The sequence below is a fragment of the Hyperoodon ampullatus genome (assembly GCF_949752795.1).
Source record: "Hyperoodon ampullatus genome assembly, chromosome: 7".
Classification (NCBI taxonomy): Eukaryota; Metazoa; Chordata; class Mammalia; order Artiodactyla; family Ziphiidae; genus Hyperoodon; species Hyperoodon ampullatus.
This window is the reverse complement of record NC_136920.1, coordinates 65,284,061-65,309,571: the sequence shown is the minus strand read 5'-3', so window position 1 is coordinate 65,309,571 and position 25,511 is coordinate 65,284,061. Positions and strand designations below refer to the sequence as shown.

Below are 25,511 nucleotides of genomic sequence, written 5' to 3'. Positions count from 1 at the left end.
GGGAGTGTGCCAAGCCATTTTGATGCGAAAACAAAGTAACTGAAATATAATGATAACTTAAATTTAATCTGTAACTTAACGATGGGTAGCTTACACTAAGCCAAAACAAAACTGAAAACTGCAATAAAATAAATATCTAGTAATTACATGTTCCTAAAGGTGATTGTAAAACACAAACAGCCCCCATCCTATAGAATAGCACTTTTAAAGTGATCATCGTGAGGGATGTATTACTAGGTAAGATATGGAAATCGCCCTTCAAATGTACTCTGCATTTCTTGAACCCTTGCTGGGCTTTTTCCCCTCCACAGTCTAATTCTGTTCCATTTAATTTAATCAAATCTGTTCATTCAGTATGTATATTAGGTACCTGCTAGTTCCAGGCATTTTCTAGGTACATGATTCCACTAATATCCTTGAGAAGGGGATACACATACATGATGAATGAGTATTTGAGAATATTCCAATGGATTATCATCAGACTTTATGAGATTCCTTCCAGTTCTGTGATTCTAAATCCATGATGGTCCTAAAGTAAATACAAAGTTTTTTCTGAAATAAATACAAAGTTAAAAACAGACATGATGGTAAAGTTACTTTCTTGCGTTGTGCAGGAAGTTGAGGGGAGGGAGGAAGGATGGTCTCAATGCAAGGAGAATAATCCAGATGGTTCTATTTTTAACTAGTCTTTTTTTTTTATCACATTTCTAAAATTCCCTTTTGGTAAGCAAAAACCAACCATATAATTTGACTGTTTCCTTATTATTGGGTTAGAATTGAGACCTGGTGATTCCATTCAGATGTTTGTAAATACTTTATTGCACTGAAGTCTGGTATGTGTATCTAGCCTCTCTCTTTCACTTCCCTTTGAAGTACCTCAAAAACCAACGTTAACTGTCCAGTTTCTTATCATCATTCCCTTATAGTGCTTTTCAGTGAGTAGGGGTGAATCGTAGGAATGTGAGTAGACGTGAGTAGGATGAATTGCAACTGGGTTTAGCTGCTCTTTTAACTTTCTGAAGCTTCCTAAATAATTAAGAAAAGTGTTTGGTCAGTTTGGTGGAGAAGGGAAAGGGAAGGTGGAATGAAGACGAAGGAAAGGAATAAATCCATTAGAGACAAATGTGTATGTGTTGGCAAAGTTATGCCATGAAGATTTTTATTGGTACAGCTTTTCTTTCCATGCCGGGTTGATAATACTGTGTCTGCCTACTTTGGCTATCAGAATTCTTGATGTCTACAAGACAGCACATTTAGCTACTCACCTGCTCTTTCTCTATGATTCTTGGTGTACACTTATAAAAGACAACTAGCTGAATGCAAAATGAGAATATTAAGATAGGTCAGATGAAGAGCTTTATAAATATCTGTTCCAAGGCAGCAAGAAATCAACTGGACATGTGTTTTACTGTTTTACATAGTGCAGTTTTTCTAATTTGTGTTTCATCTGCAGTAGTACATAAACATTTGCTAGACTGTGTAATTTGTTTTCTTAAAAATTAAAGGAAAAATGAGAGGACTTGGACTTTCTTATAAAGTAATATGAGATTTCTATTTGTGCCTAATAAGTATTTCATTGCCCAGTATTGAAACAAATAAGTCTGAAAACTAATGAGAGAACAAAGCCCAAATGCAGGAGTAGCCATTCTAAATCACATAAGATCTGTTCCCTTTACATTTCTGCAGAAAGTTAATTTCACTCCCAGGCACATTCAGTCTACACTGATGATATTTGTACTCTTTGCCAACTGTGAAAAAAGGAGTTTGTTGCTGTTGTTATAGGAAGGAAGTAAAATATTGCAGTCATCTTTCATCTTAAAAAGTCAAAACATAAACAACTTACTTAGATTGTTAGGATGAAATGAGGCCCCCACCCCAAAGTGTAAAAATCAGGTTCCTTCCTCCACCCTGTCTGGTTTGCTTGTCTATTTTCAGTCGGGTTTACCATGATGTAATCTACAGGTAGTAAGATTTACCCTTCTTAACGTGCGGTTTGATGGGTTTTGGCAAATGAATGAGTTTTGCGGCCACCGCCACCACACTAAGGGTGTAGAGCATTTCTGTCACCCCAAGTTTCTTCTTAATGCTCCCTTAGAGTCACATCGCCCTGCCACTTCAGACTCTTGGCAACTGATCTGTTTTCTGTCTCTGTATTTTTTGCTTTTTCCATAATGTCATGACATAGTTTTTCGAGTCTGGTTTCTTTCTCTTAGCATAATGCATTTCGGACTCACCCATGCCACTGCATGTATGTCATTCCTGTTTATTGTTGAGCAGTACTCCATTGTATGGTTATACCAGAGTTTTATTTACCTGTTGAGCAAATGAAAGACAGTATTGGCAATTATGAGTAAAACCACCCTAAACATTTGCACAGGTTTTTGTGTGAACATAAATATTTATTTCTCCTGAGTTAATATTTAGGAGTAGGATGCTGGAAAAATGGTAACACAATGTTATCTCTGTAAGAAACTGCCAGACTGTTTTCTTAAGTCTATACCATTTTTGCATTCCCGCCAGCAATATATGAGTGTTCTGTTTGCTTTGTGTCTTCACCAACACTTGGTATCCTCAGTTGTTTTTTTGTTTTGCTTTGTTTTTAGCCATTCTAATAGGTGTGTGGTTTTATCCTTCTATGGCTTTAATTTGCATGCCAGCGGGTGAGTGAGAGTATTAGGTCTCCTAGCTAGTTACTTTGTGCTTTCTTGGTACTTGTAAAAAGACTTGTCTTAGACCATGGAGCCTCCATCTAGAGTCATGAATTAGAGCAGTTGCTCTAACAGGGGCAAACTCTGTACCCCCAGAAATTTGTCAGCATCTGGAGACATTTTTTGGCTGTCTCAACTAGAAAGGGTATACTAGTAGCATCTAGTAAGTAGAGGCCAGGGATGCTTCTAAACATCTTACAGTACACAAGACACCCACTTTTCCCTGCCCCCCACCACCAAACAAAGAATTATCTAGCCCAAAATGTCAATAGTGTCAAGGTTAAGAAACCCTGAATTAGGGCAACCAGCACATTACATATTGAAGTCATACACCAAATTTCTTTGTATTAAGGATGAGACATTAATTCTGTTAGGTGATCATTGAAAGGCCTGTGAGGATGGAAAATTGAGAGTGTCTCATTCCATCAAATGTTGGGTTCACAGCCAGGCAACTCTAAAAAGTCCAGTTACATTTTTTCAGTGTTTAACAATTTAGTCCAATTGATAGTATTGGTTTCAGCTGTATTTAAAAGGATTTTTAAGAATTTGTGTAACACAGGTCTAGGTATGATTGGTGCACTTTAAATAATTATTAAATACCTAAATTAACATGGGAAACTTGGTAAACCCTGACAAGGTCACATTGATTTGTCATTCATTGCTGAGACCAATGTGTTGGAAGAAGTTTTTTTTCCCAGTGTATCTACTTTGAATTTCCAGTAGGGTTTGGGGCTTTTTGTTTTGTTTTGTCTTGCTTTGCTTTGCTTTTATTTGAAGTGCTTTCTCAGCCTTGTTTTTTGTAAGCCCTAAGCATATTCTCATTTAGCTTGCCAAAAAGAGAGAGAGAGAGAGAGAGAAAAGAAAAATCCATGTTTCCAGACCAGATGGTGTGTGTGTCATTTTTTCAAGTCTGAGAAAATCATTATACCTCCCACTGCTATAGTATACTCTCAAAGCAGGATTACAGAGCCCACTTCTTGAAAATCATTATCCAACTTTAAAATTCCCTCTAAATGATAGTACATTTTGCCAGCTTTCTTGTTGCTTTGGACAGAATTATGTTCACCATAAGTATGTAGTTGTCTAAATCCTTATTACTTTATATTTGCACTTCTCTAAAATCAAAGATGAATATTTGGCTGCTTTTTTGTTCTGTTGGAAAATAATGCATTTCCTTATTTCAACACGGAGATTCAACAATGAAATTGGGCTGCGGTTTTTAATGAGCTCAGTAATCTTCAAGGGACTGATCTAAACACATTTGGAGTTACAAATTTTAGCATGTTTCCAAGAACATGCAGAGTTCAACGAACCTTAAAATGTCTCTCATTTCTGCTGTCTTCTCAGAAGTCATTATGTGACTAAGGTGGGTGTGAGGTGGTGAGTGTGGTCCTTTATTTTTACCATACTGCCCGCTAGAGGGCAGCAGCGTACAGATACGGCCGCCAGAAAACCAAATAGTACTAGATCTTGGAGCATGAGCCTTTTTTGAATTTTCTAAACACAGTTGAATATATTATCATTTAGTAACTTTAGCCCATAATCTGAATTTTTATGAAGACTATCTGTACAGCTAAAGGATAGCCTCAGCTTTGAACTTTGTTTTAAAATCATTTTTTAGAATGCTTATTATTCTGAATTGGGTATGGATTTGGTTTACAATATTTCAAATTGCTTATGAGGAAAAAAATACTATTAGCGACAAATAGCTATATCTTTTCTTTAATAAGTGATTTTTATTTAAACCCTCATTGAGTACTATTATTGTTGTCATTGTTGTTAAAATATAAGTAGCTGGTGATATGATGGGAACCCTGGGAGAAAGAGAGGTGGTTTTAGTTTCAGAGGCATGGTGTCATGCCATAGAATATGCAGTGACTAAACATTTTTCAAATAAATATACTCTAGACTTTTGGAAAAGAGCTTTCAGATTTATTCTGGGGAAGTTTGTGTGTGTGTGTGTGTGTGTGTGTGTGTGTGTGTGTGTGTGTGTGTGTGTGGTAAAGCTTTCCTATAACAACTTGTTCCACCCTCACAAGAACCTTGTGAAGTAGGTACTATATTATTATCTTCCTTACAGATGAGGAAACTAAAACCCAAGTGCTAAGAGAATTGATACTGCACCGGGTCATGCTACTAGTGAGTGGCTAAGCTAGGATTTGACCCAGGCAGTCTGATATCAGAGACCATGAGCTAAAAATACTTTGTTGTATTACCTTCTCTCATTGAATTGTCTAACTTTTCCTTCTGAATTATAGTGCTTCCTGTCTCTATCACATTTTCACATATAGTCCTGCTTTTGGGCTTCTCTATTCCATTAGCCCTTTAACCCTTCAGTGATACCAGTTACCATACTGTATTAATTATTAAAGGTTTGCATAAATTTTGATATCGGGAAAGTTTGACTTCTCTATTTACTCTTCTTCAGAATTGCCTTGACTATTTTTGGGTCTTTGATCTTCCTTGTAAAGTTTAGGATGAATCCATAACATTACAGAATTTTGATTAGAAACAGTCAATATGTGTATCTTTATTTTTCTAAACCACCTTAAGTCATTTTTGGAGCAAGAGAGAATATATAGTAAGAGAGAGAGAGAAAAAATATACTAGAAAAGATACTGGCATCACTAAGAAGATTTCTACTTTTATTTTTCCATTTTTTTAAATTTGTTTTAATGAATATTATTTATATCATAGGAAGTATATTTAAAGTTTTTATTTTATTATAAAGAAAATAAGTATAGATAGAAATGGAAGTAGTGAAGAATGTACTTTAAATGATTCAAACTCAAAATCCACATGAATTACCTCCCCCTCCTGAAAGAAATACCTGCCCAATGGGTTTTAGAAAGTTGATATTTATAACTTTTGAGAAGACGAGGTATCTTAGATATTGTGCCTAAAGAACAGAGAAAAAACATACTGCTTTTGGAAAAGGGCAGTTTCAGAAACTCTGGACTAGTGATATTGGTATTAATCCAGGTGTAATTTTAGAACAGATTTTTCAACATATAGTTTAGAAAGTGGTGATTGTGAAGACTTGGCATAGGAATTTACTTATTTTTTCCTGTCTTTGCTAACGATATAAGGGGAAAATACAAAGTGTGTATGAAGGCTACTTTGGCAAGAACAAGTTTTCAATCTGATTTCACCTTCTCAGGAACCTTTTAAGAAAAGCGTAAGTACAGGTATACCTCAGAGACATTGTGGGTTCAGTTCCAGACCACTGCAGTAAAGCGAATATCACAATAAAGTGAGTCACACGAATTTTTTGGTTTCTCAGTGCATATAAAAGTTGTGTTTACACTGTACTGTAGTCTGTTAATTGTGCAATAGTATTTGTGTCTAAAAAAACAATGTACATGCCTAAATTTAAAAATACTTTTTTGCTAAAAAATGCTAACCCTCATCTGAGCCTTCAGCAAGTCATAATCTTTTTGTAATAATAAGATCAAAGATCCCTGACCACATATCACCATAACAAATATAATAATGATGAAAAAGTTAGGAATATTGTGAGAATTACCAAAACATGACATAGAGACACAAAGTGAGCAAATACTATTGGAAAAAATGGTGCCAGTAGACTTGTTCAACACAGGGTTGCCACAGACCTTCAATTTGTAAAAAACCTAGTATCTACGAAGCACAATAAAGTGAAGTGCAATAAAACAAGGTATGCCTGTATATACTTAGGCAAAGTTATTTATCCAGCATCACATAATGAGCAGAGCAAAAACTAGAACCCAGGCTTTTGACACTTAAAGGAGTATTATTTCCATTGTATTGCTGAGATATGCTCCCTATATCATCTGCTGTGGTCCAACCTTTCCTTTTCTGGGTCTGGGTCAAATAACCAAAAAGAATTGTGGGGAGCAGCTCTGGTAGATAATGAGGGTTGGCCATTTTAACTGTCCAGAGAATGTATAGGGCAGTATTGAGCCTAATGTACAACATGAATAACACAGGTTCAGGAGGGAAAAGAAATTTTCTGGTTGCAAAGAATAATAAATGCAAGAATTGGTCTAAGAATGATTGTATAGCAGCCTTCTTTAGAGAACTTTGTAAAAAGGATGGATTCCACTCTGCCCGTAGTATTTGAAATATAATTCTACTTAAGTAGTAGCTGGATAAAAGTCCATGCCAGCCCTAAGGGTCTATGAAAATATTAGCTGACACAATTTAATTACTGCAATTCTAATATGTGTTCAACATTGTGTCCCACTCATTAGGATACAGTAGGAAGTAGTTTAGGGTGGCTGCTATGTGCCAGGCAGTTTCTAGATGCAATATGTATACAGCAGAGGATAAAAAAATAGTTTATAATTGATCAGAATGTCTGTCCTCTTGAGTTTCATTTTAATGAGAAAAGGACAGACAATAAACAAGTTAAATAGAATTTGTAGTATGTGAGAAGGTGACAAGGAAAATATAGTAAGGGGGGTAGGGACTGTGTTGGGGGTATCATTTTAGATAGGGTGGCCACGAAAGGAGCCATTTGAGCAAAGACATGCAGGAAAAGAGAGAGGGTGCTGTACAAATTGGTGGGAGACAGGCATTCCAGGCAGAGGGAACAGTTAAGTGTAAAGACTTTGAGGCAGGAATTAGAAGGCCTGTGTAGCAGGAGCAGAATGAATGAAGGAAACAGTAGTAGGGCACAGTCATGTAGAGAAGCCAGGTCTTGTAAATTATTGTAAGAACTTTTTGTTTTACTCCGATTGAGATGAAGAGCTATTTGAATGAACAGAGTAGTTAGGTGATGATTTGACATACTTTAACTAGATCACTCTGTCTGCAGTGTTAAAAACAGAGTGAGGGTAGGAGCAAAGGATGGAGCAGGGAGACTGGTTAAGAGACTGTTCTGTAGCAACATGAGAGATATTGGCTTGAACCAAGGTGTATTGAAAAGTGGTCAGGTTATAAACGTATTTTAAAGGCAAAGTGTAAAAGGTTTGCAGAGGAATGGATAATTCAGTATTAGAGAAAGGCATTAATGATTAATGATTAATGATTTTCACCGGAGTGATTGGAAAAAATAAATATGCCATTTACTGAAGTGGGGAAGACTGTAGAAAGCAGATTTGGAGGAGGTGAATATTAAGTGCTCCATTTTGGACACATATTTACAATGTTATTTTAAGTCCAAATGGAAACACTATGTACAGGTGGTTGAATATACAGGTATGGAGTTCAGGAGGAAGCTCATTTGGAGATAAAAATTTGTGAATCATTGGTGTTTTATGGTTTAAAAATAAGAGACTGGAAGTTATCACCAAGAAAGTAAGTGTAAATAGAAAAGTGGCCCATGGTCTGAGTCCTGGGGTATTCACATAGTTAAGAGATTAGGGAGATGAAAAATAAACAAAGATGTAAGAAGAAGACCTAGAAACCAAGTGAAGAAAGTGTTCCTTGAAGAGGAAAAAGAGTGATCAGCTGTATCAGATGCTGCTGGTAAATCATGTAAGAAGTAAGATTCCAATACTCTATATTTTATGGCATATATTTGAATGTATGTACAATGTCTCACCTCTCTGATTTCAGTTTCTGTCTTTCTGGCTGACAATCTGCCATTGTTCTTTTAACTTTGGAATCATTTTACGTATGTTTGATATCGCAGGAAAATCCAAACCCTCATATGGCGTTTCAGAAAGTTCCACGTCCAACAGAAGGATCCCACTTGCGAGTTCATATTCTTCCTTTCCCAAAGGTTAATGAAACTCGGGTACAGGAATTAATACAGGAAAATCTTGCCAAGAACCAGAATGCACCTCCTGCTTCAAGAGTGGAAAAGAAATGTGTTGTGCCCGCAGGTCCACCTGTTGGTATGTATTTGTCCATTTATTTGTTTTAAAACTAAACCTTTTGAGGACTTCCCTGGTGGTCCAGTGGTAAAGAATCCACCTTCCAATGCAGAGGACGTGGGTTCGATCCCTGGTCGCAGAACTGGGATCCCACATGTCAAGGGGCAGCTAAGCCCGTGTGCCACAACTACTGAGCTCGCGTGCCTCAATGAGAGAGCCCAAGTGCCGCAAACTACAGAGCCCACGCGCTCTGGAACCCCTGCGCCACAACTACAGAGCCCACGCACCCTGGAGCCTGTGTGCCACAACTAGAGAGAGAAAATCTGAATGCCACAACTAGAGAGAAGCCCGTGCACTGCAACAAAGAGCCTGCGCGCTGCATTGAAAGATCCTGCGTGCCTTAATGAAGATCCCATGTGCTGCCACTAAGACCCGATGCAACCAAAAATAAATAATAAATAAATCTTAAAAGGAGAAATATAAACCTTTTATCAAGATATAAGACACAAAAACAGAAGTGCACGGCTTGATGAGTTTTCACAAAGTGAACAAATTCGTGTAACCAGAATCAGCGCTATCAATACCTAGAAACACTTTTCCATTCAGTGCCCCTCACAGGGTAACCATTAGCCTAACTGCTCCCACTGTGGAATCTTCTCTTTTTTAAAAACCGTTATATTGAGATGTAATTCACATACCATAAAATTCACCCATTTAAAGTGTGCAATTCAGGATTTTCCTGGTGGCGCAGTGGTTAAGAATCTGCCTGCCAATGCAGGGGACACGGGTTCGAGCCCTGGTCTGGGAAGATCCCACATGCCACGGAGCAACTAAGCCTGTGCGCCACAACTACTGAGCCTGCGCTCTAGATCCCGTGAGCTACAACTACTGAGCCCATGTGCCACAACTACTGAAGCCCACATGCCTAGAGCCCGTGTTCAGCAACAAGAGAAGCCTCCGCAATGAGAAGCCTGCGCACCACAACAAAGAGTAGCCCCTGCTCACCACAACTAGAGAAAGCCCGCACACAGCAGCAAAGACCCATCGCAGCCAAGAAAAAAGTGTGCAATTCAGTGGTTTTTAGTATCTTCACAGAGTGCGTTTTCACTGCCTAATTTCAGACATTTTCATTCCTCCAAATAGAAACACCCATACCCATTAGCAGTTACTCCCCACCCCACCCCCAAAACCACTCCTTCCCCAGCTTTAGGCGGTAATCTACTTCCTGTCTTTATAGATTTGCCTATTCTGGATATTTTATATAAATGGAATTGTACAACATGTGATCTTTTGTGATTGGCTTCTTTCACGTAGCATAATATTTTCAAGGTTCATCCATGTAGCATATATAGTACTTCATTCATCCATGTAGCATATATAGTACTTCATTGCTTTTTGTGGCTGAATAATATTCCATTGTATGGGTATGTATCACGTTTTGTTATCGATATATCAGTTGATAGACATTTGGGTTGTTTCTACTTTTTGGCTACTAATAATAGTGCTGCTGTGAGCATTCATGTGTAAGTTTTTGTGTGGACATATGTTTTCAGTTCTCTCAGGTATATATCTAGGAGTGGAATTGTTGGGTTATATGATAAGCCTGTGTTTAATGTTTTGAGGAACTGCCAGGCTATTTTCCAAAACAACCACACTATTTTACATTCCTACCAGCAATGTATGGGCATTCTGGTTTCTCCACATCTACTAATGTAGAGTATCTTCTCATGTGCTTATTGGCCATTTTTATGTCTTTATATGTTGTTTAATTATTTATTAATTATTTATGTTTATGTTGTAATGTTAATAATTTATGTATCTTAACATTTATGTTATATAGTAATGTTAATGTTACTTATTATTTATATTTACTTAATAATGTTAATTTGTTATTATTTCCCTAAGTATTAACAGCTTTTACTTAAGTGTTGATTGTACTTTCACATAGAGAAGAGAATGGAGGAGAAGTAGACATGTTAGGGTAGTTATTTTTTGAAGGGTTTGGTCATTTAACTTTAATATCTATGAGCTAGTTGAATGCTTTCTTTAAATACCCACATGAACAGATTAGAAGTTGGTTTAAATTTTAATTTGCTTGAATTGTAGCCTTGTCTCAATATTGTTTTTGTATAATCTCTTTACTTTCTTCATTTTCAATCAGCATCAAGTTCTTTTTTTAGATGCATATGGAATGTCTCATTGTAGTCAGTGAGAGAGTTACACATGGCTCAGTATTTGTCCCTGCATGCACTTCCTGTAAAACCAGAATGAATGAATGAATGAACAAACAAACAAATGATGAATGAATGAGTGAAAGACGAATACAGGGACCTCTGTCCAAGTTTCTGGTTCATTTGAGTTGATCAGAATTAGGATTTCCCTTGTATTAAAATTAAAAGGTATGAATGTTTCATTTTACATGATACCCATTTAATATGAATGTAGAATTGCTCTGTCACTTTAAGAGCCATTCACATTTTGAGAGGTTAATTAGTTACCAGCTATTCCTCAGAGGGGCCAGAGTGATGATGAACACTATTCAAATGCTATTTCAAATGCTAGAAATAGCATTTGAAAGCCAAAGCCTTGGGAAGGAAGCCCTGGAAGGTCAAATACCCATAAACCAGAGTTGTTATCAAATGTTAGAAAGCTAGTATTAGAATGCCACAACTGGGGATTTGGCCAATGCCTGATACATCAGTAACTCTAAGTGAAGAACTTTCTTCTGGGAATGAACTAAGTCATAGTCTCCAAAGGAAAATAATAATTCCCAGATGGTAAACAGATTCATTATAAGAAAATGTGGGGGGTTTTTTGTTTTTTTTTTTTTTTTTTTTTTTTGCGGTACGTGGGCCTCTCACTGTTGTGGCCTCTCCCGTTGCGGAGCACAGGCTCCGGACGCGCAGGCCCAGCGGCCATGGCTCACGGGCCCAGCCGCTCCGCAGCATGTGGGATCTTCCCGGACCGGGGCACGAACCCGTGTCTCCTGCATCAGCAGGCGGACTCTCAACCACTGCGCCACCAGGGAAGCCCTGAAAATGTGGGGTTTTTAATGGTTCATCCTAAAGAAAATTTAAAATGCTGCTACAGAGATTTTAGAATTAAAATTTTATAAACATAGGTTAAAGATGTTACTCTCTCAATAAAGCATGTGGTCTTATTTGGAGACTAAGAAGTTTTCTTCTCTAAATGTAGATCAATTTCAATTTCAGTCTGTGCCACTGACCTACACGTGTGGGAAGCACCAGAGTGCAAAATTAAGAATGCACATTTCAGACAGAAAAGTCATATGAAATAATCTATTTTACAGTCATGGTCATTAATGTTAATCTTACATGATTTTAAGTGATTTCAAGAAAACTATAGTAAAAACCAAGTAAGATTGATTTCCTGATTCTGATAAAGCACTATAGTTATGTAAGATATCACCATGGGGGAAGGTGATAAGTGCATGGATCTTCTCTGTACTAATTTGCAACTTTTTGTAAGCTTATAATTATTTCAAGATTTTTAAAAGTTTAAAAAATTATTTGAAGGATATAAAGTTTCGTATTGAAGAAATGAAAGGAATGCTAAGAGTAAGATATGGTGGTCTTTCTTGTTAGGTAAGAGCAGCCATAAAATATAAGGCTTAAGAATTATTGATACTGCCTCATTTGTACAAATTATATAGTATAGTTCTTTGTGAAATTATACTTTTTATTTGACAAATACTGCTTTAATTTATATCTTTCTAATATTCTTTTAATAAGTTAAATTTATTTTAAGTAATTTAAGCCTATGTAGTACACTAGAATTATCCAACCTTGTATAGTTGACAGGTACTAAGTTCACAGAACTGAGAAGTGACTCTCCCACATTTTTATAACGATTCTTTGGCCATGATCTTTTCTCTTTGTGTGCAGTGCTTCTTCCGGTCACCTGTACTCAGATTTGTAGAACCTAATTTTTTGTGGTATGTGGTTTTTCTTTGGTAATATGTTAGAAATATCAACTTCTTTTTCTGTTAGTAGTCAGTCCTCTTACATATGAGTGTTAGCTATTTTTGTCATGATCTTGTACCCAAAATATTTTTTATCTGTTTGTTTACAATTAAAGGAAAAATTATTACCTTTGCTTAATAAAATTTTACTGAGCAATGTAAATATGAATTAATTTGCCTAAGAGTTAAGTATAGTGTTAGAATCTATCCTGTGAAATTATCCTAAATAACCCATTGACTAGCCTGCCACTTCACAACCTAAAAATGTAATCAAAGTGAGGAAATGAAATACTTTCAGTGTCATGTAACAAGGGGAAAAAAACGCTTAAGTCTTGGTCATGTAAACAGAGTCATAAACTGTAATATTCCCCTTTTGTAATTGCTGAAGGAGTTTAATTTGTGTTTTCCTTATACTCCTTTACTAGTTTCAATAATGGATAAGGTGACAACAGTTTTCAACAGTGCACAGAGATTGGAAGTTGTTAGAAACTGCATCTCATTCATATTTGAAAATAAAACACTGGAGACTGAAAAGGTAATAAAATGCCATCTTTCCCAAGTAAGCATTCATCACATCCCTTTCAGATTTCTATGTTTAGCTTGCCTACTGACCGCTCCTCTGATTCAATCCCTTTTCCTTATAAAGTATCCTTTCATTGTTTTGATCATTTTAAATGAACAGTGTCTAAGATTTAAAATCTTAGCCAAGCCTAATTATATGGCAACCAGAGAAGTATTGATAGTCATTTTCCCCCCCTGGAACTTGTAAACATTGTTCATTAATTCTATTTTGGCATATTACTTAGAAACTTAACATCTAAAATATAATTTTATTTATTACAAAGAATCTAGTTAGACAAAATAATGAATTATAAAAATTGTGTTATTCATTTAAATATGCCTTGTTAAAGCACATTTTCTTGCCTTCTTTAATAAAACATACTAAACATATGTAACCTTTCCTTAGTGACTCGTCATAATTCTGAACATTTATTACAAGGGGCTAGTAAAACATGTAAAATGAAGTTTTTACCCTTGCACTAAATGACCTCAAGCCTCTTTATATTTTGAGTTTTTTGGTATCCATTTTTTTCTTATGGTTGAAGTGTTACAGACTTTCTTTTGCTTCTCTTGCTTTCAGCTTTCACAGCCTGTTTCCTGTACCCGTTGTAGCAATATTAGGTCCCCCTACTCTCAGTCTTCTTCCCTCCCTTCTTATTTGCCCCTTTGTTCTCATTTTAGGTTTTCAAAGTTAAATTATTACTTTATGTAAAGTAAATTAATTCAGCTCTAAAGGTGAAATGGAAGAGGCATTCTTGTGGGTGATGAAGTAAAAGAGTTTTAGTATATACACCTAGAGATTTCTGTTTGTTGCTCTGAGTTTTTTTCCTTCTTAATTATGCTTTTGAAATAAGAAGAGATTGCAGAATTTTCCAGTCATAAATTAAAACTGAGTAGTGATTAAGTTGCTAATCACTTTAAAAGTATAAAATCACCCATGATTCTTGTCATTTTAATTTTTCCTTCTATTCTTGCCATGGAGATGTGACCAGTTATTGCAAGAACGTGTCTAAGTGTCTGTGGTTTTGACTCATAATCTGAAGCAACAGTTATTTTGGTGACCACAATTTTGATGAGTTTTTTTTAATGAAGTTTAATGTTTTCTAAATGTATCACATAAACTAGTCCTACTTATTTTCATGCTGCCTTACAAATAAAAAAATCACTATAAATCCATCTGTTTACAGTTGTCCTTAACAGTACATCACCTCTTTTCTAGCAGTTTAATTCTACTAATAACTCTGTTAAATGGTTTATAGGATACACGTGAGTTTTCAGCATGATTGAAAGTTACTTTTTTTACAGTGGTACCTTTTGTTCATGTCTTCCTCTCTTGTCCTCAGACCCTTCCTGCTGCACTGAGAGCCCTTAAAGGAAAGGCAGCAAGACAGTGTCTCACTGATGAGCTGGGTTTACATGTTCAGCAAAACCGGGCAATATTAGACCATCAACAGTTCGACTACATAATAAGGATGATGAACTGTACTCTACAGGTAACTTTTAGTTCTTTCAGATTATCCTTCTTATTTGAGAATACTCTTTATTTTTCCAGGCGATTCAGTAATTACCAATATATCAGGTTCTTGAGCCTTCTGCACCTAATAGGATGAAGAGCCAATATCCATACCATTTCTGTCAGAAACACTTATATATTACTTGGCATAAATATTAAGAGTTTTTTATTCTTTCTTTGTTTTTTCTTGAAAAATATTAGGTTATTTTACTAGTTCTATAAGCAAGCTTTCTGAAAATGAAAAGTCATCTTTAAAACACTCAGTTATATATTACATAATGTCTGTATTCATGTCAGCCCTTTTCAGTCAGTTTTCAGTTGTACTATTAAAGCAGAGGGCAATGAATGGTGGGGTAATCCAAATGATAAATGAATTACTCAGTTAAGTGTTTACTAAGTACTTTGTGTGGGTAAAGCACAAAAAAAAATATTTCCAGTTGGCTTCAACATATGTGTATTATCTTACAGAGATAAACTTCCCACACAATAATGAGGACATAGTTTAGGAGAAGCAAATAATCTGATTTCCCTATCCTGTCCCTGTGACATTGGCATCGTATTCTTTGTAGGTGATGCAAAAATTCTTTCTTAAACTTTTTGCACAAAGAGAAAAATGTGATTAAATAAATATTAGGATTTCAAAGACTATCTGTGGGACTCCAGAGAAACTGAGTACAATGCATGTTAAATTCTGGTAGATTGGAAAGTGAGAATTACAGGGTATAATTAATAATAACATTTGTGGATGAAAGAAGGCCTAAAGAAATGGAAAGATATACCATGTTCATGGATTGGAAGACTCAGTATTATAAAGATATCAATTCTCCCCAAAATAATCTATAGAGTTACTGCAATTCCTGTCAGAATCCCAACAGAAAGAGCAAAAGTCTGAGAATTACCAACATACTCCTAAAACAAACGGCAAAGCCTGGGAATTGGCCTTGTCACATATCAAAAATCAGTTTAAAAGAAGACACACAAATGGCCAAAAGGTAAGTGAAAATGTGCTCCATGTCACTAATCATCAGGAAAATGCAAATCAAAATCATAACGAGATACCACCTCACATCTGTTAGAAAGGCTATTATCAGAGACACAGGGGATAATAAGTATTGGCAAGGATATGGAGAAAAAGGAACCCTTGTGCACTGTCAGTAGGAATGTAAATTGGTGTAGCCACTATAAAAAATAGTATGGCGATTCCTCAAAAAATTAAAAATAGAACCATACCATATGATCCAGCAGTTCCACTCTGGGTATATCCAAAGGAAATGAAAACAGGCTATTGAAGAAGTATCTGCACTCCCATGTTCACTGCAGCATTAGTCACAATAGCCAAGATGTGGAAATAACCTAAATGTCCATCAGTGTATACATGGATAAAGAAGATGTGGTATATATACACAATACAGTGGAATATTATTCAGCCATGAGAAAGAAGGAAATTCTACCACTTGCAATAACGTGGATGAACCCTGAAGGCATTCTGCCAAGTGAAATAAGCCAGACAGAGAAACACAAATACTGCATGGTATTATATGTGGAACCTTAAAAAAAAAAAAAAAGGTCAGACTCTTAGAAACAGAGTAGAAAATGGTTGCCAGGGGCTGAGAGGTGGAAGAAATAGGGAGAGGTGGATAAATGGTACAAACTTTTAGCTATAAGATGAATAAGGCCTGAGGATCTAGGGTACAACGTGGGGACTACAATTGGTAACACTTTATTATATAACTGAAATTGCTAAAAGAGTTGAACTTAAATGTTTTCACCAAAAAAAAAAAAGATAAATATGTGAGGAGAGGTGTCATTTAACTGAGTTGTGGGAATCCTTTCACGATGTATACATATATCAAATCACCTCAGTGCACACTTTAAATATCTTACCATTTTATTTGTCAGTTATACCTCAATAACACTTAAGAAATTTTTTAATTAGTTTAAGATTGTAGTAATTAAGACAGTGTGTGGCACAATCATAAACAAATTGGCCAGTAGAGCAGAATTTAGAGTTTATAGACAGATGTACACATGTTTGGAAATGTGATTTATGACAGAGTTGGTGTTTCAGATTAGTGACAAAGAGGTAAAGCATTCAATAACTAGTACTGGGACAGTTGGGTGACCATGTACACATAATGAACCATGTACAGGAAAAATGTACCGATACCTCACACTATACACTAAAATCAGTTTTATGTGGATTAAATATTAATACTTAAATATGAAAAGCCAACCTATATAGTCTTTCAAAGAGAATAAATGACATAGCCTTATGACTTTGGGGGAGGGAAAGATTTGTTAAACACGGTAAAAATAGTGCCAATCTTAAAAGAAAATATTGTTATATACCACTTTTACCTCAGTTAGAAAGAAAAGATTGGTAAATTTGACTACATTAAAATTAGAACTTCTGTTCATCAAAAAATACCAAAAGAGAATGAAAATGTAAACTTCAGAGTGAGAGATGTTTGCAGAGCATATGACTACCAACTGATTAGTACTCAGATTATAAAAACTCCTACAAATCGATAAGAAAAAGACAACCCAAATTTTAAATGGGCAAGAGACTTAAAGTATCCCAGAGAAAAGGAAATCCACTTGGATAATTAGTATATAAATAAAATGACATTTTTAAAAAAGATGATCTATGTCAATAACTGGAGAAATGTAAATTAAAACCACAGTGAGATAGCATTTTACATTCACTGTTTTGTAATAATTGTATAATTGGATAATATTAAGTATTGGTGAAGTTATCGAACAAATGGAGCATGTAAACTCTGCTTGTTAGAGTGTAAAATGGTACAAAGATTTTCTTGTAAAGCTGAATATGAGCATATTCCATGACCCAGTGATTCCACTCTTAGAGGAGATCTTACCCACATACACCAAGAGATATGCACAAAAATGTTCATAGGAACATTGTTTGAAATAGAAGGAAACTGGAAACAACTCATATGCCAACCAGCAGTAGAATGAATGTATAGATAAATTGTGCTATTTTCTTATGTTAGAATATTATTTAGCAGAGATAATGAATGAATTGCAGCTATAAGGAACAATGTGGATGAATCTTAAAGAAGATAATTTTGTGCAAAAATAAAAAGGCAATTCAATTACAATATGCTTTCATTCGTATAAAATTCAAAGCATGTAATATATTATTTAGAGATATTTAAGTTAGGGATAGAATATATGTGTTAAAACTAAAAAGAAAAGCAATGTGTACATATATTAAATCATCACATTGTATACTACAATTTTATCTGTCAAATGTACCTCAATAAATGTGGGAAAAAAGAAAATTAAGGGATAATAAGCAAAATATTGAAGAAAATTACCTCCAGGAGACAGAGAGGAAGGACATGAACATAGAGATCTTCAAAGGTAATGGTAATACTCTATTTCTTAAACTATGTATATGGGTGTTAATTGTATCGTTATTATTTATAATCTTACAACTTATACACATTAATGTCTTAGGGTACTACTGTTACATTTTTTTGCAGGGCATATTTATCTTTTTTTTTTTTTTTTTTTTTGCGGTACGTGGGCCTCTCACTATTGCGGCCTCTCCCGTTGCGGAGCACAGGCTCCGTACGCGCAGGCTCAGTGGTCATGGCTCATAGGCCTAGCCGCTCCACGGCATGTGGGATCCTCCCGGACCGGGGCACAAACGCGTGTCCCCTGCATCGGCAGGCGGACTCTCAACCACTGTGCCACCAGGGAAGCCTGGGCATATTTATCTTTTAAAACCCATTTCAAGTGATACCTTTCTCAGAAATTCTAACTTAAAATCTAGCATCAAAAATGTAATCTTGTTTAAGCAAATTGGCAAGATAGGAGATGATTCACCTTTACTGGAAATACATTCTTACTTTAGAGCATGAGAGACTAGCTGTAATAGTTTATAATAGCAAAAATTGAAAGCATCCTAAATGTTTACCATTTGCATTTTGATTAATCTAATTATGGTAGAACTCTTCTTCAGAATACTGTTCAGTTACTGAATAGAAAGAGGTAGCTCTATAATATGTAGAGCTATAATATGTAGCTCTATAATATGTACCCATATGAAAAAACTTCTGTTATGTATTGCCAGGTGGGCAAAAGGAAGTTACATAAAGTAGATATAATTCTATTTTTGACCTAAAATTACATATATGTATGTATGTATATCATGGTAAAAATCTGGAAGGATATTTACACTAAATCCTTAATAATGGTTATCTCTGGCATAGATAGAAGAGTTTTGATTTCCATTTAAACTTTTCTCTGCTTGAAACACACACATACACACAAGCATAATTAAGTTATATAAAACATATAACAAGCATATTTTATAACTTAAAAATGATTCTCATTTTTGTAGGAAGGAAATTATCAAACCTTTATGAGAAGAATAAGACATAATAAATTTACCCTAAAAAATCTCACGTCTTTTGCTACTTTTGTTACTTTCTTACAGTTACTTTGGTACTGTCATTATAGAGAACAAAGGACTTTGACTAATAGATCAAGGTCACCAGAAGCTATAAAGTTAGGTAATTTCCTGATTCCCTATAACTGGTGATAAAACTACAAAAACTGTTTTAGGGAGCTTTTTTCCATTTGTACTTTATGTGCTATAATTAACTGAAGAACTAAGTTATAAGGCTTTCTCTAAACTTAATTTTAGCATATACTAATTAGTAATTACTTATAGAATAGCCAGGTACCCTTGGGTTACAAAAATATTCCTTTTCATTTGAATAATCATATTCTAGGGGTAAAACTTGCATTTTTTTTTGGTGTTGTTTCCAGATACACCTGTACTGATGAACACTTAATATTTTAGAATTCACTATTTCATAAATACATTAAAATATATCCTGTCTTTCTTCCAGCATGTGCTGTTGTTTAACATTATAGAGAGGCTCTTTTCAGTTATAAATGGGTTCACATGTGATACTCTTATTTTAATGGGTTATTTATTACCAACTTGGGATTTATTAATATTTATATTCTTGTTGCAACAATGTTACTTGTGGGGATTTAACATGACATTCTGAACATTTTTTACAAAAGCATAGAATTTCAAGGCAGAGAGGCCAAACATCTGTGTTGGTGTTTTAAGATAGAAACATTAAATGAACCAATTTTTAGGTAGTGATTCAGAAACTTTAGTAATTTTTGCTCTTCGTGATCTTGAAGTTATTCTGTCTTTTCTGTCCTCAAGGGAAAATTAAATGGAACATGAGTACTGCCAAGGGGTTATTTTGTTTATCAGGTTCTTTCACTGCCAAGATAATTTTTTAAAGGACTTGTTTATAGAGATTATAGATTATTCCTATGTATCTTCTCATCTCAAATAACTGATCGTATTAGGTTTTTTTGTAACTGAGATTACTACAGATCTCTTCAAAAATATCATGGCCTTAACTCTTTGCATTTTAGCAGATCTATGATTTTTGTGTCAAGATCTTAGCTAAGATCTTTTCACAGTAAATTATAATTTCAAAACCCAGTAAAGTCCTCCATTTCCAGCATTATAATAAACTGCATGTTATGAGGGACCCTCTCACTAACGTAGAAATAGATCTTAGAAAATTGAAACAACAACAAAAATACCCCATGATTTTGATATATAGTTTTTCCCAAGGAGAAAAGGAAATCTATAATAGGCCCCTCCTCTACTCTCAAGAAAAGGACAAATAGGAAAGACCAAATTCTGAGCTCTTAGCAGGTAGGGAAACCAGATTTGTGAGCACAATTAAGTCGACTTCTGTAAAGAGAGCTGGTTGAACCTGAGAGCTTTATTTACAGCAGGGTAGGACACTGGAAGAGGAATAAAATAATCCCTCTTCAACGGCATGCCCCTCACCCTTGCCTCCTGAAGAAGCAATTGTAAATCCTTTCTAGAATAGTGCAGCCACAGTTTAGGCAGTCAGGATTCCCACAGATAAAATTCAGTAAGATATGAACTCACAATTTTAAAATGACCAAATACCAAAGAAATGAGCCAATATGAAATAGTGTCCACAGAAACAACCAACAGCAGATTGAGATTGAGACTCCCAAAGGCTTTATATATTGGCATTATTCAATATGAACATATAATAATTAAAATACTTAAATAAATAAAGGATCAAATACAAAATAAGCAAATAACAAGAAACTAACAAAAATGGCCAGGTAAGTTTAGATTATATAATCAGTAAAGTAAAAACTCAAAGGATAGGGAAAACCCAATATTGTTACGATGTCAGTTCTCCACAAATCAATCTGTAGCCTGAATGAAATCCCAATAAAAACTGCAGCAGAATTTTTTCTAGAAATTGACAGGATGATTCTAAAATGTATGTGGAAATGCAGAGGACTTAGAATGGCCAAAGCAATCTCGAAAAAGAACAAATTTGGAGGACTTAACACTACCTGATTTTAAGACTTACTGTTAATCCACAGTAATCAAGACAGTGTGATACTGACATATCAAATAGATCCGTGGAAAAGAGCACTCAAAAATAGACCCGCGTTTATGGCATGTTTGACAAAGACACCAAAGTAATCCAATAGGGAGAAGAAAGTGTTTTCCACAAATAGTGCTGAAATAACTGAATATATCCATATGGAAAAAAAGTGAACCTATACCTCTACCTCACATCAAACACAAGGATTAACTTGAGGTAGAGCACAGACATAAACATACAATATAAAACAATAAAGCTTTTAGGGGAAAGCATGGAATAGAGTCATGACTTGGGAATGAGCAACAGTTTCTCTTTTTTTTAATAATTAATTGAATCTTCATTGCCACTTGTGATCTTTATAACTGGCAACAGTTTCTCAGGTGACAAAAAGGGATAACCAAAAAAGAAAAAATAGGTAACTGTACTTCATCAAAATTAAAACTTACACTTTTCAGAAGACAGCATTAAGAAAATGAATAGTTAAGACTAGGAAAAAATATTCCCAAAATGTAAACGTGACAAAGAACTGATGTCATGTTTATATAAAGAACTCCTACAACTTAATAAGGAGAAGCCAAACCAGTTTTTGAAAATGGACAGTTTGAACAGACACTTCACAAAATAAGATACGTGAATGGTCAGTAAAAACATGAAGAACTGCTCAGTATCAGTCATCTGGGAAATGCAAATTACAACCATTATGAGATACTACTATATAACCACCAGTATGGCTAAAATTAGAAAGACTGGCAATTCCAAATGTTGACAGAGTTGTAAAGTACTTGGAATTCTCAGGTTTTATTGTTGAGAATGTAAACTGGTACAATCACTTTAGAAAAAAGACTGGGAGATTCTTATAAAACTAAGCATATACCTATCCTATGATCCAGTAATTTCACTCCTGGGTCTTACCTTAAAAAAATTAAAACATACGACTATAAAAAGACTTATACAAAAATATTCATAGGAACTTTATTCATAATAGCCTAAAACTAGAATCAGCCCAGATGCCCATCAATCAGAGAATGTTTTTTTCTTTAACTGCCATATATCCGTACAATGTAATACTAATCGGCAATAAAAAAAAAAAAAAACAGGCTAGGGGCTTCCCTGGTGGCGCAGTGGTTGAGAGTCCGCCTGCCGATGCAGGGGACACAGGTTCGTGCCCCGGTCCGGAAAGATCTCACATGCCGTGGAGTGGCTAGGCCCGTGAGCCATGGCCGCTGAGCCTGCGCGTCCGGAGCCTGTGCTCTGCAACGGGAGAGGACACAACAAAAAGGCTAATGATACGTGCAACCACATAGATATATCTCAAAAACATTATGGCATATTTGTCAAAACCCAGTGAACACTTAAGGTTTGTGCATTTTATTGTATGTAAATTATACAGCAAAAGAAGAACCTATAAACAAATATTGACCTCTAACGATATGCATGCCAAAGTACTTGGGGGAAGTATAACTGATGTCTGCGATTTACTTTGAAATGCACTAAAAATAAGATGGGTTAAAGGATAGGTAGATGAATAGCTAACTGATAAAGCAAGCGTAGTAAAATGTTAATGATAGTCTAGGTGGTTAGTATACAGGTGTTCACTGTAAAATTCTTTCAATTTTGATATATATTTGAAATTATTTGGGTAAAATAAGTAAACAAAGAAATAAGTACATAATTACAAAAAGCTCATTGGATGGGTTAAACATCACACTAAATGCAGTGAGAGACTTGTAGTGAACTGGAATGCAGATCTGAAGCAATTACACATAGTGGAGCAAAGAGACAAGAAGATGGAAAATATGGAAGAGAAGTTAAGATACATGGAGGATATAATGAGATGGTCTAACACAGTGCTATTCAAAGTAGTAGTCTGTGACAAGGTAAGGAACTTGTGCCAGAATGTGAATCAGTGGCTTTCTCTTCATTAAGAAAGTCTTGCATAAATAAATAAATAAATAAATAAATAAATAAATAAATAAATAAGTAAGTAAGCAAGCAAGCAAGCTACTCAACAGTGGGCTTAAACTGGCAGTGGTCAGTAAGTAAGTAAGCAAGCAAGCAAGCAAGCTACTCAACAGTGGGCTTAGTATGACTTCAACTGGCAGTGGTCAGTATCTCCAAAAGTAACTAAGGGTCCTGCCTTATTAAAAAGGATAGGCTTCACAGTCAAGCCTCAGATTTTGTCACGGCTGAAAATTCTAGTTACCAACAAAAAATTTTTATAATATTCCATTGGTTACTGGATAAATTCTTATATTGGGCATCTTAGGCTAAGGGCTCTGAATAATATAGGAAACCACATAGAGGTTTAAAAGTATGAGAAAAATGGGGGCTTCCCTGGTGGCGCAGTGGTTGAGAGTCCGCCTGCCGATGCAGGGGACACGGGTTCGTGCCCCGGTCCGGGAAGATCCCACATGCCGCGGAGCGGCTAGGCCCGTGAGCCATGGCTGCTGGGCCTGCGCGTCCAGAGCCTGTGCTCCACAACGGGAGAGGCCACAGCAGTGAGAAGCCCACGTAATGCCAAAAAAAAAAAAAAAAAAGTATGAGAAAAATGGCTTATCTTCTGGAACCCCAAACTTTCCACAATCTACAAGTTTTTTTTTTGTTTGTTTGTTTGTTTTGCGGTACGCGGGCCTCTCACCGCTGCGGCCTCTCCCGTTGCGGAGCACAGGCTCCGGACACGCAGGCCCAGCAGCCACAGCTCATGGGCCCAGCCACCCCGCGGCAAGCGGGATCGTCCCAGACCGGGGCACGAACCCGTGTCCCCTGCATCAGCAGGCAGACTCTCAACCACTGCGCCACCAGGGAAGCCCAATCTACAAGTTTTTAAGGACACTCAAGCACTGCTGATGACCAGTCCTATGTAAGAGGTAGCAAATTTGAGAATTTTGTTAAGTGCTGTGTTCTGAATGTGTCCTCCCAGATTCATATGTTGAAAACCTAGTGCCCAAGGTGATGGTATTAGGAGATGGGGCTTTTGGGAGGGGATTAGGTCATGAAGGTAAAGACATCACAAACTAGATTAATGCCCTTTCACAAGAAAGCCAGCAGAGCTCCCCAGCCCCTTCCACTATGTAAAGATATAACAGGAAGTCTGCAACCCTCAAGAGGGCCCTTACTCAACCATGCTGGCACTCTGACCTTGAATATATACACCACATCTTTATCCATTCATCTGTTAATGGACACTTAGGTTGCTTCCATGTCTTGGCTACTGCAAATAGTGCTACTATGAACATTGGGGTGCGTGTATCTTTTCAAATTAGAGTTTTCATCTCTTCCGGATATATGCCCAGGAGTGGGATGGCTGGATCATTTGGTAGTTGTATTTTAGTTTTTTAAGGAACCTCCATACTATTTTCTATAGTGGCTGCACCAATTTACATTCCCACCAGTAGTGTAGGAGGGTTCCCTTTTCTCCACACCCTTTGTAGACTTTCTGATGATGGCCATTCTGACCAGTGAGAGGTCAGAATTTCACTAAGTAAAATAAGTCAGAGAAAGACAAATACTATATGATATCACTTATATGTGGAATCTAAAAAATAATACAAATAAACTTACAAAACAGAAACAGACTCACAGACATAGAAAACAAACTTAGGGTTACCAAAGGGGAAGCGGGGAGGGATAAATAAGGAGTATGAGATAGCAGATATACACTAGTATATAGAAAATAGATAAACAACAAGGATTTACTGTATCGCACAGGGAGCTATATTCGATATCTTGTAATAACCTATAATGGAAAAGAATCTGAAAAAATATATATATATATACTGTATCACTTTGCTGCGTTCGTGAAACTAACATAATATTGTAAGTCAACTGTACTTCAGTTTTTAAAAAAAGAGTATATTAATCAGTAGAATACATCTTTTGCTTGAGCAGGGTATGTATTTTACTCCTCTCCTCCTTTCTCTTCCTCCAGACATTTACTGACTTCTATCATGTACTAGTCTCTGTAATAGGTACTAGACATACTGAGATGATTAAGATATCATTTTGGTTCTTAAGGAGTTCACAGTCTAGAAGGAAAAACTCACAGGTAAACCGGTATATATAATATAGTGGAACATGCACTGATAGAGGTGTGTGAAAAAGTGCTACGAATGCTGTTACGGGTTACTGGGTTTAGAGTGGGAAGGAGATGGTCACAGAGGGCACTTGTCAGACAAGGATTGGGAGGGAGAGTGTTCCAAATAGACGAAGTTGCTAGTAGAAAAAAGTATGGAAAGCACCTGTGTTTTTGAAAATTAAAAAATATTTCAATGTTGCCAGGTGTAGTATAGAAAGGTGGTGGGAGATGAGATAAGTAGATAGAGTAACTTCTGGTTAAAGTGAACATTGAATACATACATTTAACCTCAGCTACTACCCCAAAACCCTAAAACAAAAGTAAAGAGTTTTTTAAATGTGTAAACCCACAGGCAAAACAAGATAGGAGACAACAGCAACAACATTTTAGAAACTAGAAAGCTGATAGATGAGTGCCTTTAC

General features: G+C 35.9%; 1 protein-coding gene across 6 annotated transcripts in view; it reads left to right on the top strand.

Moving 5' to 3' along the window:
- The window catches only part of SBF2 (SET binding factor 2), a gene marked incomplete at its 3' end in the record, with an annotated part of 467,309 nt that overhangs the window by 272,576 nt on the left and 169,222 nt on the right, over positions 1-25,511 (top strand). For all 6 annotated transcript variants that reach the window (XM_079707414.1, XM_079707413.1, XM_079707411.1 and 3 more), the window contains 3 exons: positions 8,326-8,530; positions 12,917-13,026; positions 14,396-14,545. In XM_079707414.1, coding sequence (XP_079563540.1) covers positions 8,326-8,530; positions 12,917-13,026; positions 14,396-14,545 — 465 coding nt within the window. The remainder of the gene's footprint in view (positions 1-8,325; positions 8,531-12,916; positions 13,027-14,395; positions 14,546-25,511) is intronic.